Genomic DNA, 18,442 nt, shown 5'->3' with positions numbered 1-18,442 from the left:
TAGGATTCAGTAGAAGGGAGAACTTTTCTGCCAGAGGACAAATTTCTCAGTGAAACAATCATAGGAATGTAGGACTGGAAGAGACCGCTGTAGGTCACCTAGTCTAGTCCACTGAAATGAGGCAGGAGTGAGTATTATCTGACATCCCTGACTGGTGTTTGTCTAATCTGTTATAAAAAACTTCCATGACAGAGATTCCACAGCCTTCCTAGGTAAATTGTTCCAATGATTAACTGGTCTTACAGTCAGGACTTTTTCCTAATATCTAATCCAAATCTCCCTTAAATTGCAGCAAAGGAGATTTAGGATCTAAGGAAGGATCCAAGGAAGGCCCCTAAATCCTTGGTAAGGTAAGGCTGGGCACCCCTATTACTCTATTACTCATTACTTTTATTACCCTATTATTCATACAGGGATGCTACCCAATGAGCACCCAATCCTAGACACTGCATAACTCCAAGGTGGACCTAGACCTAGCTCAGAAAAGCCAGATTAAAATTTTGTTTCCATTTAGACAAAGATTAAAAAAAGAAAAACAAAAAAAGCAAAAAAAGCATGAAGGACACAGTGAGCGCACAATCCCAGCTCACTGCACCTTCTGTTGTTAGAAGGAACTGAGGGGGGCCACTCACCCTTTTAGACTTGGGAAGACCTGCAGGTTGGGAGGTGGGGAGAGGGGCAAGTGGCCCCAATGGACAAGGCTCCAGGTTGTAGAAGGTTCTACAAGTTCAGAAGGCAAGAACTGTGATCCCTCAACTGGGAATATGCAGCAGCTCATCTTGAAGAAGAAAAGGGGTTGTTACTGCAACCAGGAGATATTTCCAATGTGCTTTGCACACTAGAGTTTAATAATGGACAGAAAATTTTGTAGTCTGTGCAAAAACCAGCTCTGCTGTAACATGATGAGCAACGCATGTGGTTAGATTATTGGATATACTAAAGAAGCTGAAAGGTGTTTTTCAGTTTAAGTTAGCAACAGCATTACCTGAGGAACCACTTTAAAGGAACGTGTTTAAAAACATTTAGAGAACTTCAAGTAAAAAGAACAAGCAAAGAAAAAGCCACCCACAATTAAGCATCTTCCAAGAAGCGTGTTGCTAATAATAGGTGTTTCTCTCCTCTTTTATTGTGTAATACTTTATCACAGAAACATGATATTTACATATATACAGAAAATGAGGATCATAAAATCTTACTGAAGAATTAGTCAAAAAATCAATTTACAAAAACCGAAAGCTGTCAAAGAGAGATTCTGGGTGTAAAAAGTCAATGAAGTTCCAATGGGACAGTTCTGTACAGATACAGTTTTCAGTTCTTTAGGGTCTGATAACTTTTGACAAAAGAGAACTGAACCAAATGAGCTAATTTGTCGGCTGTACATTTGAGATGAGGCAGTTTTTCCAAAGTGTTCCTTTTCACACCATTTTCTTGATGGTCAATTCAACAAGTCTCAAGAGGCACTCGTTTGTATGTTTTTGGAAGCTGCAAGCATCGCTCTCACTTTGGCCATTAGATCCTGTAGGGAGAACAGGGGGAAATAGTCAGAAGTGTCCTTAGTTTTTAATCAAGAGTTTGATAATTCTGCACTGAAGTCAGCAGGCCTACTACTGATAAGTTACCAGAGGGTGGCTACACTCAGACAGGTCTTAAAAGGTCTGTCCTCTTGATTTCACAAAAACACCTACTATAATTACAAACTAATATATCTGCTAGGTACCAAACTTTTTAAACAGCTAAGAATTAAATGTCACTGTAAAAAATCTCAACAATAGGAAAGAGAAATGGAACTCCAACTGATAGGGTAGAAAGTGTGTCAGATCAAAAGGTGGAAAGAATGGAACTGAGCTAGAGGCTGTACACAATACACATGGGATGAAGGGCACACACTGGAGCATAAACTTTTATTTTCATGATACTCAGATTCTAATGGCACCAGGCCCAAAAGAAGGGAAAATCTGGAAGAGATGCCTGCTGCAGCAATTAAAATTCACCACTAGAATACTACTACACAGTATTGTAAACAAACAACAAGTACTTCCATGCAAGTCAGAATGAAATAGAAGAGAGCTGCTGTCCGGTGTCACAGCACTTAAGTACATTGTGCCAATATCCAGTGGAGAGCACCTCACAAAAGAAATGTAATCTTATGTTAGTTGAGCCTGATGGCTTCAATGAAGCCTTGTGATCACAAAATATAAAAAAGAGCTTGTGAATACCAAATACACAATTACTAAAACTGTGTTTACTTCAAAAGGGTAATATCAGTCTTCTGTAATGCATGTCAAAAGATGACTTGCTATACATAGGCTAAAAGATAATATCTAGCTCTTACAGACTGCTTTTCATCTGTAGATCTTAAAGCACATTACAAAGAAAGTTAGTATCATTATCCTCATTTTATAGGTGGGGAAACTGAGGCCAGGAAGGGACATAACTTGCCCAAGGTCACCCCTCAGGCCAGTGGCAGACCCAAGAACTGAACCCTGGTTTTCTGAGTCCCAGTCAAGTGCACTACCCACTAGGAAAATTAATTTACTTGGGTTTTAGAAATCTGTGTGACCTGTATGCTAGTCTGGTTTGGAGAAACTGCACAGAAACTCAACCAACAAAAGCCCCATTCCTCCTCTTTGTGTAAATGGAACTATTTTAAATGCTATATTTCACTGAAATGTTACAGCTGTTCTTCAGACACATTTTAACCTCTACTGCAGCTGAGAAGCTGAGATGAAAGCTGATACCTTTTCCCTTGTTATGTTTGTGTTTGGAAATGGCTATACAATAAGGAATGTAGTCTATCTAGGAGCTACATGTAATCATAAAAATCTGTCTCAAGCATGCTTTTCTAACTGTCTGATATTTAATCTGCTCCAAGGACTCTAGCACCTCTTATAGCTAATTAGTAATTCTAGTGCATTTACTTAGCACATAGTACCTAGTAATCTGCCAAGATAACTGTCTCTTTATTTTCCCCCTCTCGTTGCTATATTTCTGATGCCTATTCCTGCTTTTAATTCCTACAGGGAAAAGTAAAATAAAGCATTTTGGAAGAGGGTTCCTCTGACAGAGAGCAATGCGTAAAGTACTAGCCACTTGTGGATAAAGGAATTATGTTTAAGAACAGTTTTCATTTTCCGGAAGAATCATCAATTTCTACACAATGAGAAAAACAAATAGCACCCCCCCCCCCAAAAAAAGCCATCAAGGTTTGAATCCCTCCACAGCAATTGTGCTTCTGAAAATGACAAAAGCTGTAATTAAGGCATTATAACATTCTTCCTCAAAACTGACATTCTAAAAGGGAAGTTAAATACTCATTTAGAAACTACGCTACTGAGTCAAATTAAAATTTTAACAGCAGATTATCTTTTTTAAAAGAAATGGAATAATTTGAACATAAACTCAATATTTTCTTAATACTAACTGTGTTAAAGGAAATGAATGTATTAAATAGCTTTAAAACATCACTTTGGTTAGTATAAGAAGCAAGCCTTTGATAGGACTATTCATGATATTAAAGTCGTACATTATTTTGCTGTGGATCACTGCATATTATGCCTAAATGGCCATTAACTTTTACTACATCTGTTTTAAAAAAGTGGTTCTTGTATATTTAAGGGTATTTCCAGTCAGAAATAAGCAATTTTTAGATTTATAATTCAACACCAGAAGAAAAACAGAATGTATTTTTTTTGGATCAATTTCCAGCCAAAATTTTAGTAGGATGTGTAGCATCCACAGACCGTACTAAAAAAAAAAAATCTATAAAAAATACAGATGGCAGAGTGCATGCCCCCTGCGGATCTGAAGGACCCATGACCTATTAGGACATCTGCTTTTAAATACCACTCTGTATACACATCCCCCCACACAGATTTCCCAAGAGGATACATTCTCCTAACACAAAACAAAACCCCAAAACAAACCCTCCCAAAGCTCAGAATGAAATGTTTCCTATTCCCAAAACACAGCATTTGCATCTCTTATTCCCCTAAATTTCTTCTATATTTCTCATGAAATGCAAACTACATTTTAGCTGGAAGTCCATTTCACCTATTTTTAACTCTCCCATTATGCCTATGCACTGCAATTATGATTTTCAGAAAACTGGGTGATCTTATTGCTACTGAAATTCATTCACCTGAATAAAAACAACGAGAGTTCTGTGGCACTTTAAAGACTAACAAATTTAATTTTAGCAGGCATAAGCTTTCTTGAGGCTCAGCTCACTTCGTCAGATGCAGAGGTAGAAATGAGAAACATAGGATCATCATATGATGCACTTGTATATGTATATGATGCACTTGTATATGTATATGATGATCCTATGTTTCTCATTTCTACCTCTGCATCTGACGAAGTGAGCTGAGCCTCAAGAAAGCTTATGCCTGCTAAAATTAAATTTGTTAGTCTTTAAAGTGCCACAGAACTCTCCTTGTTTTTGCTGTATTCAGACTAACATGGCTACCCCTCTGGAACTCACCTGAATAGTACAGTATGATTCTAGGACAGTGTCCCAACCTTAGCTCAAATTTTCTAGCTGTAACTGGCAGATATTTTTATGCAGAACAATATTCCCAATGATACAACAGTTTTTAAAAATAGTCTTTTCTACTTATTTTATCACCTCTATGACCTGGTTAAGCTTTCCCCACCAATGACAACTGTTTAAGCAAATATAAAGACCGATTAATATAACAGAATCTGTTCAGCTCTGAAAAATATCTCACTAAAAATGATGTCCATGTTTAATGTGTCTCAGTGATATAAATATTAAATATCGACAGTTTACAAGAAAAATGATTTTGCTCCCACCTGCCAGCTTTGCAAACTTAACCTAGTGTCAATACGGGTTCTTCAATAAAAGATGCTACATGGCAAATTAGGCTCTCAGTAATTCTTGCCACTGATGACTGAATTTGCACAGGTCTCATTCAGAACACAAGTCAGCCTGCCGTACCATTATAACTGGTTATAGTGCAAGATAAGGAAAGAACTCAGTTTCACTTTCAGAGGCCAGGTAAAGTTTGTAGGTACGACAGTTGGAAAAACTATTTTTTTGTATAGTGAACAGTTTTAATATTAAAATAATGAGCATGCACCCTCACCGTACTTAAAGCTCTATATCATACCATTATACAAAATAACTGAAGGAGCATGATACAGTGATGGTAATACACTTCATTAAACAATAAAAAAAATTTAATTAATACCTGAGTTATTTTACTTTGCACTGAAGACACGATTGCTGATGAGATCTGGCCCTCTTTTTCCTGAGAAACTCCCCTAAAAATTAAAATTTAATAATTAGAAATGTATATATTTTCTAGTTGTATCTTATGCAACAATTCTATCTTGTATGTGCATGAGCCTCCCTCATATTGCTCAATAGTTTTCATGTTCCACTGGACTCCAGTCAAAGACAGGTGACTGTCACAAAGAGGTCATCTCTCACATACCTCTGGCCAATGCCGTGCAGAACTCTTAAGCATCAGTGCAGGAACTGTGAACAAACTCTGTACTCACTAGGTAAATTCAGTTATGAATCCCTCAATAACTAAATTACAATCAAAATAAAAACAAAGAAAATCCATTCCAACAAAGTTATAATTGGTAATAACTAACCACATTTTAACTGTAGGAATTAGATTATGGAGGTCTCAATAGCATCACCTAGGTTAACATTGTACTGAGATGTGTACATGAAGCAGGAGCATTATCCCTGCCTCACTTAAATAACTATTTAATCTCTCAGATTTTACACACGTTCTTCCCTGGGCAATTGAGTTCTCTATCAATTCCCCCCCCCCCAAATATTAATTAGAAAACACACCCCTTTTTTGGCCTTGAGAGTCTCATAGGGTTCGTCACAAACTCAGGTCCCCAGCACAGTTTTAGAGCCCCCACTACAGACTACACTGGCACACAGTCCGAGCCTCTTGGAGTGCTGAATAATTTGCATTACAAGTCTCTCTGCACAAGTCCAGGCAAAAGATATGTTCATGGTCAAAAACGGTCAGTAACCCCAGATGCAGAAGTGAAAGTGTGTTACCTGGAGCGTTCTTGGCTGGATTCCCTACTCTCCACAGGAGAGACGCTAGTTGAATGTACAGAGTTCTTGTGTGTGGACTGTTTGCTTGGTGACATGGATGGTGAATGAGACCGAGCTTTGGACTTGGTACATGATCTAGACCGCCGTTTCTTCTTCTTTTCATGGGGGCTTCTGAAAAAGGAAGCATTTTATTAGAGGAAATTTAAAATTTATACGTTGTTAACCAGGTTAAGCAGAAGTCATATTAGACATTTCTAAAAGATTTTCTAGCCCTCTTGGCTGTGATGCTACTTGTGTATTGAGTACACGCTGTAACCATCATACCATAGCTGGTTATATTCCCATGATAGTAAGAAGGTAAAACTCCCAGGAATCCTCCCACCTACACTATAAAATTATGATTCCCAGACTTCAAGCATTAAGATTACTTGCTCCTCATCCCTTACTTTACCTTCACAGAAACACTGGAATTAACATACTGATCAGGAACCAGATATTTCAGAGAAAGGAACAAGAAAATCCTGTAAATGGACAATTATAACTGGGCTATAGGGAAAGTTTGATCCTAGCTCCATAATGACCTTGAAACATGAGTGTTTACCAATCTTTATTTTTCAATCCATTGTAATAGAACTATAGACAACCTCATCTAAAAGGCAAACTGATATCTTACATTTTCCTTCTAAGCCAACAAATTCTGCGACCAAACCTACTGTATGACAAACTTCCGTCTGAAATAAAATTACAACTGAGTTGCAGTACCATTCAAATACTCTTACCCATAGCAAAGTGCCTGGGATTGTTTTGAGTAGACAATATGACTGTTAGCTATAACTGACAATCACTAGTATAAAAATAGGAATGAAGTAGATTTTTGGGGTACGTAAAATCCTTTTTGTTGTTGACAAAGCAAGGGGACAGAACAAATATTCTGAAATTATATCTCGCATTGAATTCTATTGTTTTATGCTACAGGTAATACTGGACACTGAGTTAACTAGACCTTTATAGCTGGCTATGAATTTACAGACTAACATCTCAGTTGCTGCAATTAAGATTACTGACTCAACCTCTATGCAATAATTCATTCTGTTCCTGTCCGCCTACCCTGGTATTTTATGTTCTCTCTATTTTTAAAGCTTAACACAAACCAAACTATTAACCTGCACTAAGGAATCCAAAAAGTTCTGCTATAACTTTTATAGTCTATTCACTGGAGGCACATTATGAGTTGCTTGATGCTTCTACTGTGCCTTAACATTTCAAGCAACATTCTAAATATCAGTTATTAGCCCGCTCACTCTGATTTCCATGGAATTGTTCACCACTGAATAGTCCAGTTAATGTACTTTTCAGTGTATTTACTTGTCAAAAAGTATCTTTAATCAGAAAGTTATAGTAATGTATGGAATGAGGTTCTTGAAAATTTATGATTTCATAAAAAGGCCTAGCATAACTCTGGAAGATGAGAAAAGAAAAAAATAAAAGTATCTTACATTTCTGTGCTTAGTTGTTTGCAGGATGAATGGAGGTAAAGCTGGAAAAGTACAATCTTTAAAGCACTACATATAGCCTACATCATTCTCTACATCTTATTCTTTTGGGTATCATTTCCAATGAGCTGACATTAGGCAAAGATCAGGGCAGTCAGCAGAATAATTCTTTTGTTTAAGAGAATTACGTTTGGCCTGTGCATAGTATTTAATACATTCTATAAAATGAATCACTGATAACATTAAACAATAACTCGCTTAGAGAATAAAATTTAAATTTTGTTGCAACAAAATAAAATGGCAAACTTCTTTGATGCTTAAGACTTGCTCCATGAAGAGATTTCACTTTTGAAAGATCAGTTAATATTCAGAAGTTAAAAAACAAACAATCTTATAATTACAAAACTCTTACACTTTTACTAACATTTTAAAATAGAAAGCACTATTCATAACAGAACAAATACATTAGTTACTTCCACTTGCTAAGTGATACTAAACATTAGACAAGTTCACTGACCTATTTAAGCTCCCCATTACCGTAAGTAGCAAAGCCATAGGAATCAGCTCTCTCTTGACTGGCAAGCTCTGTTTTTTAATTGCTGAGTTTCCTAAGCAGCAAACTATAATTTTGTGCTGTGAACATATTTCATACAGCATAATAAGAAGTATTTACTGTGTTTCTAACAGTGCCTTTATAAAAAGTAAAAATATATTTCACAAAGTTTTTTTTTATTTTCATAACATGCATGACAATCTGGAAGTAAAATATCAAACAGTATTAAGCTAATCATGTCTCAATTTTCCAGTTTATTTTTCAACAGCCTATTTCATAAACAGGGTGTACTTATAAACAGTGTCCCAAATATACAAATCTGGAGTGGAAGTAGTATAAATATTCTTACATTAGGCCATTTCTTGTTGTCACTTTTTGATATTCAAACATATTTTGATTTGAACATACACTTTACTTTTTTCACCAATCTCACTGTAGGTGAATTATTATAGGCAATTCAGAAAGATAGGAAGAGGGCCTACAGAGAAAAAATGCAGTCAAATGTACTTTAGAAATATGTCTCACTATACTTAATGAACAAGAGGTTGCTAATTCATTGAAGTTGACAAGAGGAAAGGTGGCTTCTAGGTCCTTGCAGGTAGTACGTTTTCCATTCATAAAAATCCTACAGGCTAGCCTTCACTCATGTTTTTTTCCCTAGAAATTTTTCACTGAATCCTAGTAATGTGACTAGCAAGCTCTCAGAACTGTCTGCATGATGTTTCTGTCTAATATTGTTTCCCCAATTGTTTGGATTTTTGACATTTACTGCCAGTTTTTATTATGCACTGTTCAATGAACTATAACCACAAGATCTTAGTTTCAGTTTTGTGCTGGAGGTCTACAGCAACTATTTATGGTTTCTATCCATAATAGTATAATTTTATTTAAAACAACAATGTTGAAGAGTAAAAACAGATTTCCTTTTTGACTCATGGAGCTCTTCAAAGCAAGCTGGCACAACTCAGCACCATTAGTAACAACTATAATAATCCTTTATTCATTTAAACTACTGAATGATCAGGAACCGATGCCACCAAATACTGAACTATACATTAAGTATATGCATACCTAGTGCATGACTTCGGGAAAAGATTCATTTTTCTTGACATTCTGTTTTTGCAGGGAAGGGAGAACATTAGACTTATGAATGTTGAGTCTTCTGATCTATTTGACTCAATCCACAAGGAGTATGCCACAGGGTCTTTTGTTATTATGAGGCAATAAACAGGACTAAGTAGGCAGAGGAAGCAAACTGGTAAGGTTTCCTATACTGTGCGATCACTCCCTCTATTAAGAAGCTACAGGAACATGCAACTTGGATTCTACTATGTTTTTAATTTTTGCTGTCAGGAAGAGAGTAAAAGGGACACATAATTCCTAAACTATCATTCCTACTGCTATGCAATGGGATATCTGAGATAGGGATTACTCTCATTTTAAAAAAAATATGACAAGTGGAGATCCAGTACTTTTTTAACCAAACATGGGCAATAATGAAAAGAGAGACAAGGATATGAAATTATGACATGCACACTTTAGATGTAGTTACCCCAACGCATGATTCTAATTTAGCGATGTGTACGCATATGCATGTGTGGCGCTCCCAAACTGATTTCAGTACACACATTGGTATATCTGCACATCTAAATTGAGGGTGCATGCCCATCAGCCCTTAAAAACTTTGCAAACGTGTACTCTTCTACAGAGCTCACTGACCTGAAAGGACGTTTTACTTATGTAATCTCTTCAACACAGACTAAAAGTCAAAACTTTTAATTTCAGAAAGACCATGTAAAAGCAATGGAGAGAGTGATTCATGGCCTATGACAGAACACAGCAGTAATTAATTTTATTACATTTTTACTGTGTTTTGGGCTGCTAAAATAAGTTATTTTTCATTATGCCTAGACTTTATATTGATTGAATAAGTGTATAGTGCATGTAATCAAAATATATTTATGCACAGTAAATATGCATCTTAGCACAAAAATGAAGGTCCAGAAGAAATCAAATTTTACAACAGGTGTTTTAAATGTGGTGCTTATCTTACAACACTTACAGAATGTGCCTGTTTCAAAATTTATTACAATATGTATGTAATTGCCTTAAATTTGTAGAAAGTTATTGAACAATACTTTTATTGATAAATACTCTTCATAAGAGAAGTACACGACTAGAGAAGTGAATGGTGTACAAAGTGAAACGGTGAAAAAAAACACTCAAGTAAACGGTGTTTTTTGTTTTGGGGAATTTTTTAGTTCTAATGTCCCTAAAGTAACAGTGAAACTGCAGGTTTACTCTTCAGAACGCAGACTGCACAAAGCATCTCTGACAAAAGTAGGTAACAGAATTTATTTTTCTCATCATAGAAACAAAAATTCCACATGTCCAGTACATAAGATCCAAGCGTACATAAGTGGCTGCAGTGTACATAGCAGAAAGAAACCATAACTCCTACAGGAAAAAAAACACTGACAATTTTACAGGTTGAGTTCCACTAGTACATTCAAACTATATTTTACTCTAAAACGTAATGTGTGCTAAACTGCATTTCCCCCCTTTTGTCAGCTTTAGATATAATCAGGACTATGCAATTTTCACTCAATTCAAATACCAATATGGCATGGCATTTCTGTTTAGCGACTACACTCAGTTTGTGCTACAGCACTCAGAGAATCTTGCCCAAGGGGTAAGGAGTGTAGCCAGACCCTGGGAGATCCAAGTACAAATCTGAACCTTTTCTAAAGCACAGCCAAGATGTTCCAGACTGGGAAGAGGTTAGAATACTTCAACTTCAGTGCATCAAGCAGTAAACATGAACTGTAAAGTAACCTTTTAAAGTACTAGATATATCCAAAGCATGTGCATGCTCATCAATTTATTGCTGTAGATCTGTACACACACATTCTATATAGAAGGGACCAGTGTTTCGACTGCAAACTGTTTTTTCTCAGGTTGGCTATAACTCAAGATATAACTCAGCTCACAGAAGATATAAGCGTTACATATAGAGTACACACAAAGCAACAAACAATATTTAAAACCCCCATATGGGGCATTCTTCATGACGGGTGCACATACCTGGAACGTGTGCGTTTCCTACTCATTCCAGGACTGTTACTAATGCGATATGCCGTTGGAACAGCCCTTTCCTCTCTTCGCCTTTCAGGTGTGTGGGGCCTTCTCCTAGGAGACCTCGATCGTGACCTGAATGGGGGGGGGAGGGAGGAAATGTTTTATTTTTGTTGTTATTGCTGTCATTTGTTGTATTATTTTTATTTCAGTGGAATCTGTTGTCACCGATCCCCACTATGGTGGCATTCAAATGGTTATTTGATTTCATATCAACATGGGATATTCCTGGTCTCTAAGGCTTGCCAATGTCATGAGGGTTTCTCACCCATCAAAATATTTTATTTATTTTTATGTATTTATTTATGTGAGAATGAGTAAGTTACTACTTGCTCTTCACTCTCAACAGGGGAAGGGGTGCCATGTGAACCACTCTCAACTCATATATTAGCAGCTGGGATGTCATAGTGCAGTTAGTCAGTTCCTCTCATGGGAGACAGAGTTTGTGAATTCTGTTATGCTTAACTCCATTTTGGTTTAAAGCCTAGAATTTTCACGCTAGATTTGACTGTCTTTTGAAATTAGCAGCATGCTGTAGTGTAGCTGCATCATGGAGGTAAACTGAAACAGAGAATCTGAGTTAAATAGATTATTTTGTTTTGAAATTTGTAAATTTCCCCTGAATACTGACAAGTCGAAAAAATTCTGTTCCTTATGCTACAGGAAAATCTGAATTACTCAATACTTTCAACCTGTGCAAGTGACTAAACTCCTGACCAATACTGTTTAGCAGTAGCACTTCAACATGAAATGTCTGCCCTACAGAGAGAGAGAAACAGAGCCCGCCCAGTTAAGATTAGAGATCAACATAAGAGCTCAGGCTTATCTCAAAGATTTAGGACTAAATGTTTGTAAAAGGAAAACATGAGCTTTTTCTAATGGAGAATACATAGAATAAGCCAAAAAAAAAGCAAAAATCTTTCCTTTACTTGAAAAATACCTTAGTAGTAGTTAGTTCTGTTCCCAATAAGGTATGTAGATCTAATCATTTTGGTTAGGGATTTTGAATTTTTACTCCACTCATTTATTTACACAAGATACTTTACCCCATGTACCTCAAGCATTCATTTTCTTCAGAAAACCTAATTTTGCAATGACTAAGAGACAAGCCATTTGTAAATCATACCTATTACAGTCAAACAGACCTACTGAAAGGAAAATCACAGCAGTTAAGTACTGTATTGCTATTTAACTGCTTTCTCACTTAGAAATCTGACCTTTACCAGGCCTTTCAGAAGGATTAAAGGAAAAAAAACAGATTATAAAGTTTGAGGTCAGTCAGACACCTTGACGTTTTACCAGGATTTCCCTCTAAAGAGCTCCAGCAGTCAAATCTTTTCGTTGTCGAAGCTGCCTGATAATTTTCTCGCTCTGTTGCTGCTGCCATTGATGAGCTGCTCAGACTCGGCTCCATGCTCAGTGTCCCTGTGGATGCTGTGAGTCTGTGATATGGAGGCACACACTTCACATTGAGAATAAATGTGCTAGTTTTGGTATTAACTAGAATCCTGAAAAGACTTAGTCCCTTAACACAAGCTGAACCTTAGTGAAAGCATGCTTTTATGGACCAGCCTACAAAAGTCCAAACAATCAGAGAAAAATGCATTAGCTTAAAATGTTTATGAATTGGGTATGATAGTTTTGGTTCTATAACATTTTTCCCATCACTTCAACCTGAAAAGATTTAGCCATTAGCCTTCAAATGATTAAAAATGGCTTAACTTTCTCACTGGAATACATGGAATTATTATTTTAACTAGACTGCATGAGATATTCATAAGGCATTGTACTCCTTTAAATAAAGTAAGTTAATACCAGTCATATTGTTTAATAGGCTCTCTTAGAAGTTCCATATTCTATAAAGCTGTCATGTCACATTACATCTGAAGAAACCAGAAGTATTTGAATAGCTATTGCCTCCAAGATGAATGAATGGATTTTGGAGCAACAGGCAACACCCATTTTTACAAATTAAGTGAGGGATTGCTATTTTGAGGTAAATTTTAGTTGAATTTTTAAACTAAGCCAGTGAAAAACGTACCACACATTTACCTATTCTGTCCAGCTTAGTTTACAAACTAACCTTTTAATCATGCATCCCGCTCCTAATTATTACCCAAGGTTCATTAACTAGATAAATAGAGCAGGTAGATGTCTTAGCAGTAATCTATTACTAAAGTAGACCAGGAAAGTGATTAACAGCAAATGGAAGTTTAGAGCTTCACGCTCCACTCATAAGTATAAAATGCAGACTTAAATTTTATCTGTAAAATCATTGTCATTCACTGCATTATGAGTTGCTCTGCAGCCCCCTTTCTTCTCCTTTCCTACACGTGCCCCATGCATTACCCTAGATTTTGTGCTATGATGATCTATTTCATACAAAATAGGAAGATTCATACTCATTAATATGGTCATTATTTACATTTACTGGTCATCAACTGTGAAATTTGAAACTTCTCAGCTAGAACATCATGCATAAAACTTCAGTGATTGACATTCTATGCTACTAAAACAGACCACCACTATCGGATACAATTTACATCAAATTTGTTATGGTGCTTTGAGGTTTGTTATGAAAAAGGGCATTAATGGAGTGTTGACTATAGCTGAACAAGAGGGTCCCAAAACTTGCCTGTTTTCCAAAATAGTTCAAACAAATTCACCCACATATTTTTGCGTTACTTACTCAGTTAATTACTGATTTGTGACTCTAAGGGCAATATCTTTATGGAGCTGAAACATCCACACGAAGCAGTGCTGCAACACACCATGAGGATATTGTGCATTCTTTCCTACTTTCTAAAACTCTAAATGCATCTTCTTAGTCTGCAATCAAATCCCTGGTATATATCAAGAGCTTCAGGGACTAATTTTGGAATATACATTTGGAAGCAGTAATGGAAGAAATACATATTTATGCAGAGGAATAATTGTTAACACAACAAGGACTGCAATAAAATTCATACAGCTGGGTTCCTCGCATATCTACAGTTTTTTACTTTGTTTAGGAGAATAGTGCTGCTCATGAGATATAGTTAAATATCTTACATATGCCCTGAAACAGTGATTCTATTTAAACAGGAAGTGAATTATGCCACTTCAGCCATAAGGTACAAGATTAAATTAAGTGAACTATTTAAAAATTAAGCTATATTAACATAAATGGTGCATCATATATATTTACTAAGCTGTGACTCTAGAATGCTAACAATGTAAGAACAAATTAAAAATATATTGCATTCTTAGCCTCATTTATACCAAATAGCTCTTTTGCAATTATAAGCTGCTACATTTCTAAAATAAAATACTGCACACACTTAAGGATTTAAAAAAAAAATTTTGTAAGCCTCTCAAATCCCTTGCTTGTGAGACAAATTTGGCCTATAACTTATACAAAAAAAGGCAAAACCAAAATTAAATATGCTCTGTAAATTTATTAAACTTCTATGTTTAGCTTCATTTCCCTCAGCTCATCCCCTATTAACTTGCCCCAACAAATTAACTACAATTCTTATGCTGTACCAAATCATCCCTTGAGAAATGGTTATGCCTAATGCATTTTACAACTACACAATCAATAGCAACCAGGAGCTTGTAATTCACATATCGAGGTAAATGGAAAGTCAAATGAACACCCATACACAAATTCTTTGACATTTTAAAAGATCTAAACCAAAACAAAGAGTTTTCCAAAGGAAGCAGAATATGTGCCAATAGGTCATTATTTGTTTTTACATTTCATAATGCAGAGTTCATAAATGTCCAATTAAAACATATCCTAATCAGAAATTTTGGAAGAAAGTACAGCTTCTCTTTTGGCTGTCACAATTAATTTAAACTACTACTAATTTAAACAGCTTCAGACCTAAGACACAAATCTCTCCTGTGTAGATACTTCAAGTCTAATGTGCTAATCTGTCATAAAACTGCAAAATTTTGGTAATTCTGGAAAGATATCAATGAACTGGAGAGCCTTGATTAACAGGATCGTTATTCATACTTTTAAAAAATGTTAAATTGGAAGTCTCTCTATCCATAGTTACTATAATTCTAATCTGCTCCAAGTGCAAAGTAATAACTGACAACTGCTCTATGTTAAGATCTGAAGGTTATGCCGCTCACAGAGAACAAAATAAGGTTACAAAAGCATAACACACCTGTTTAAAATAGTTTTAAGGTTGAGAAACACAAATAAAACAACCAAGGCTGTTAGAATTTACGTAATTTAGTATCAGTGTCCAGACATTATAGGATAATCCTTTACATCAGGTCACTGGATGGGGCTACTCATTACAGGTCAAACTTTACAAAATAGTTGAGTAATTTACTAAAAATTGGAAACAATATGCTTCTAATTAGTCTCTACATCTAAATAGCGAGATATGATATGGTATGGTAGTAAGTCATAACACTGAGTGTTATGGGAATCTAAAGACTGAGCAACATGCTTATTGCAATGTGTGACTCTAGGCATACAAGACAAGGAAGAGACGTGTGAAGAGCCACATTTTGTACATGACATGGCAATGCAATGCTTTTAACCGCACTAGTGCAAAAGATTCTAACTTACCTACCAATTCAGTTGCAAAGGTTTAAACTTCCTTTGGTGTTAGGTTACAGATGGGGAGTTATTTCAATTTAGAACTTTTTTATTTCACATTGGTATCGAAGCTCATCTTTAACATTTTGACACTATAACATCTCCATAGACTTTGGCTGAAATCATTTTGTCATAGACTTAATACTGTAATATTGTCTTGAGAAACTTTCAACTAAATTATTTTACCAATGTGGTCATGTCATCATTATCCTTACAGGCTTGCATTGATAATGGTTTGCCACTGGTTTTGATACTGTAAAACTGCAATCACTGGCATTCCAACATGACATAAGGCCCATGGATTTTACCCAGATTTCTGGAAAGTTATGAACATTCAAGGCAGTTTGATGTGGTCTGCACTGGATTGCCATTTCTGACTGGTTATTTGAAGTTTTCTGTTCTGGGGAGCTGCTATTTTTGTCAGTGTACTTTTAAAGTTGTCAAGGGTACAAAGACCCAGGTTGGTGCTTGTCTCTTTTTATTGTATATCTAAATCATTGTCTTCCCAGTGTATTGGGTTCACAGCATCTACAAACACACACAATTAAGGTTATACTTTTGTTTCAATATCGTAATGTCATGCATGCAAGCCTATCAAATTATTATTATGGGAGCTACTTTTACAAGAAAGATTTTTCATGAAGGTGACAAGTACCAAGCATATTCAGCAAGATTTTTAAAAATTTTAATGCCAGTTGGTTCTAAACCTAAAAATGAAAACAAAGCAGCAATGCCTACTTAAAGGATTCTTGTCTTTCAATCAATTCTTTTCTGTCTAGAACTTGGCAAATAAAGAGAAAACACTGTAACCAGAAGATGTTAAAAAAAAAAAAAAAAAAAAAAAAAAAAAATCTTACTAAAAACTCTGCAAAGGTAAAAGCAAACCTTGAAAAATAAACCTAATGCTTACATTAGCCTGAAAAAAGGGAGTCAAGGCCTGTTCAGAGTTGCATGAGGAAAGCTGAACTTATGTACATTCATATGTGTGTTTACATTCGTACATAGACAACATGTAAAACCCTACTATCAACATTACAAAATACATATGAAACAGCAAAACACTGCTTTGAGACCATTCACTCGATATCAGATTCTTCCATATTTGCTGTGGCTGCATCCGCTCTGTCGGTGCCCTCACCCAAAGTTATAAAGGATTAAGTAGGCCCAACTGCCTCAGTTCCTTTGCCAATATCAATTCCTATGGAAGCAGGTCTCTACAGGAGCAGGGAAGGAGAATGAGCCATGGGACCTGTGTGGGCACCACATCTTGAAGAACCGGTTACTGTAGTGTAAGTAACCATTCTTTTTTCTTCAAGTGATGGTCTACACAAATTCCATTGTCGGTGACTAACAAGTAGTTGTCCATCTGCTTGGCAGTGTGTATGTGGAATCCAGCCTGAAGGGTGATGCAGAACAGACCTACTGGTATCCAGTGTGAAGGCCTATATTAGGGAATAATGAGTAATAAGGGTGTGGATCAAGTTCCATTCTTCTGCTGTATACATCTCAAGCATGGGTATGTTACCCAAACCAGCAGCTAAGAGTGAACCCTAGTGGAATGAGCTCTAATATGGCTATGGGATTCTTTCCCAACTAAGTTCTTATACAGTCTGAGACAAACTTGGATAACTACTGAGGATACAGGTTGCCGTTTGCCTGTCAGCTAATGTAACACAAAGTTTAAGTGTGTTACTAAATTTCTTAATGCTGTCACTACATCAAGTATCAAGGCTAATCCATTGCTTCAGATAGTCCATAACTGACCCTGCTGCTCTGAGGGCAGAAAGCTGGTGCTGAGATGCCCAAATAGAAAACCTTCTCCATTTAGCTTGGCAAACAAATCTAGTTGAAGGTTTCCTGCTCTGGGAGGAAATGTTCTGAACCTCAGCAGAAAAGCTTTGTTTTATGGGATTCATCTAACCAGCACCTGGGCTGTCTGGTACCAGGATGCTGGGTGTGGGTACAGGATCTGACCACTGTTCTGGGAGACCTGGATAAAGTAAGTAAGATGGTTGTGTTGACAGTCACCAAAGCTGAATATGAAGAATTGCCTGGCCCATGCTGAGGCTATCATGATTATGCACCTTGCATTTTGCCTCCGTTTCTTCACAAAACTTGGTATCATGGGGTTTGGTGTGAAGGCATGTTAATCCCAGAGACCAAGGGATAGGAAGCCATCTGACAAGAAACTTGGTTTTGTGACTCCTCTGAAGAAGAAATTCTGACACTTGGTGTGGTTTGTTGCAAACAGATCTACTTCTGGGAATCCCCATTTGCAAAAGACACTCTGCAGAACTGAGTTCTTGATAGACCACATGTAGTTCTTGGAGAAAGTCCCTGCTAAAATGGTTTGCCAGTGTTCTGAAGACCCAGAAGGTGCAGAGCTACTGGCATGATCTGGTGCAGAATGCAACACTCCAGTAGACATACAGCATCTTGACACAGTAGGGATGATCGTGCCACCCCTTGCCTGTTAATATACTGCATTGCTGCAGAGTTGTCTGCCAGCATTTTGAAGGTAGGACATCGCTGATCTGGAGTCTAACAATGCTTCTGTGAATGCTATGGTGTGACTTGGAGTCAGAGAGAATTTCTCCCTGTTCATACTG

At 36.6% G+C, this 18,442-nt stretch overlaps 1 protein-coding gene across 6 annotated transcripts in view; it reads right to left on the bottom strand.

The window, feature by feature from the left end:
- Positions 1-1,106: 1,106 nt before the first annotated feature.
- Positions 1,107-18,442, bottom strand: part of SFSWAP (splicing factor SWAP) — an 87,019-nt gene continuing 69,683 nt past the window's right edge. For 4 of the 6 annotated variants that reach the window (XM_067539761.1, XM_067539766.1, XM_067539764.1 and 1 more), the window contains 5 exons: positions 12,517-12,672; positions 11,180-11,305; positions 6,050-6,220; positions 5,211-5,283; positions 1,107-1,516 (listed from right to left, as the gene is read on the bottom strand). In XM_067539761.1, coding sequence (XP_067395862.1) covers positions 1,451-1,516; positions 5,211-5,283; positions 6,050-6,220; positions 11,180-11,305; positions 12,517-12,672 — 592 coding nt within the window. In that variant the 3' untranslated portion in view covers positions 1,107-1,450. Of the gene's footprint in view, positions 1,517-5,210; positions 5,284-6,049; positions 6,221-11,179; positions 11,306-12,516; positions 12,673-18,442 lie in introns of those variants that run through there. The other 2 variants (XM_067539762.1, XM_067539763.1) reach the window with 2 other exon arrangements.

Source organism: Emydura macquarii, unplaced genomic scaffold (assembly GCF_026122565.2).
Source record: "Emydura macquarii macquarii isolate MOO-44397 ecotype Brisbane River unplaced genomic scaffold, CSIRO-AGI_Emac_v2 contig_554, whole genome shotgun sequence".
Taxonomy (NCBI): Eukaryota; Metazoa; Chordata; order Testudines; family Chelidae; genus Emydura; species Emydura macquarii.
The sequence above is the reverse complement of the archived record's forward strand: the minus strand, read 5'-3'. Positions and strand labels throughout refer to the sequence as shown.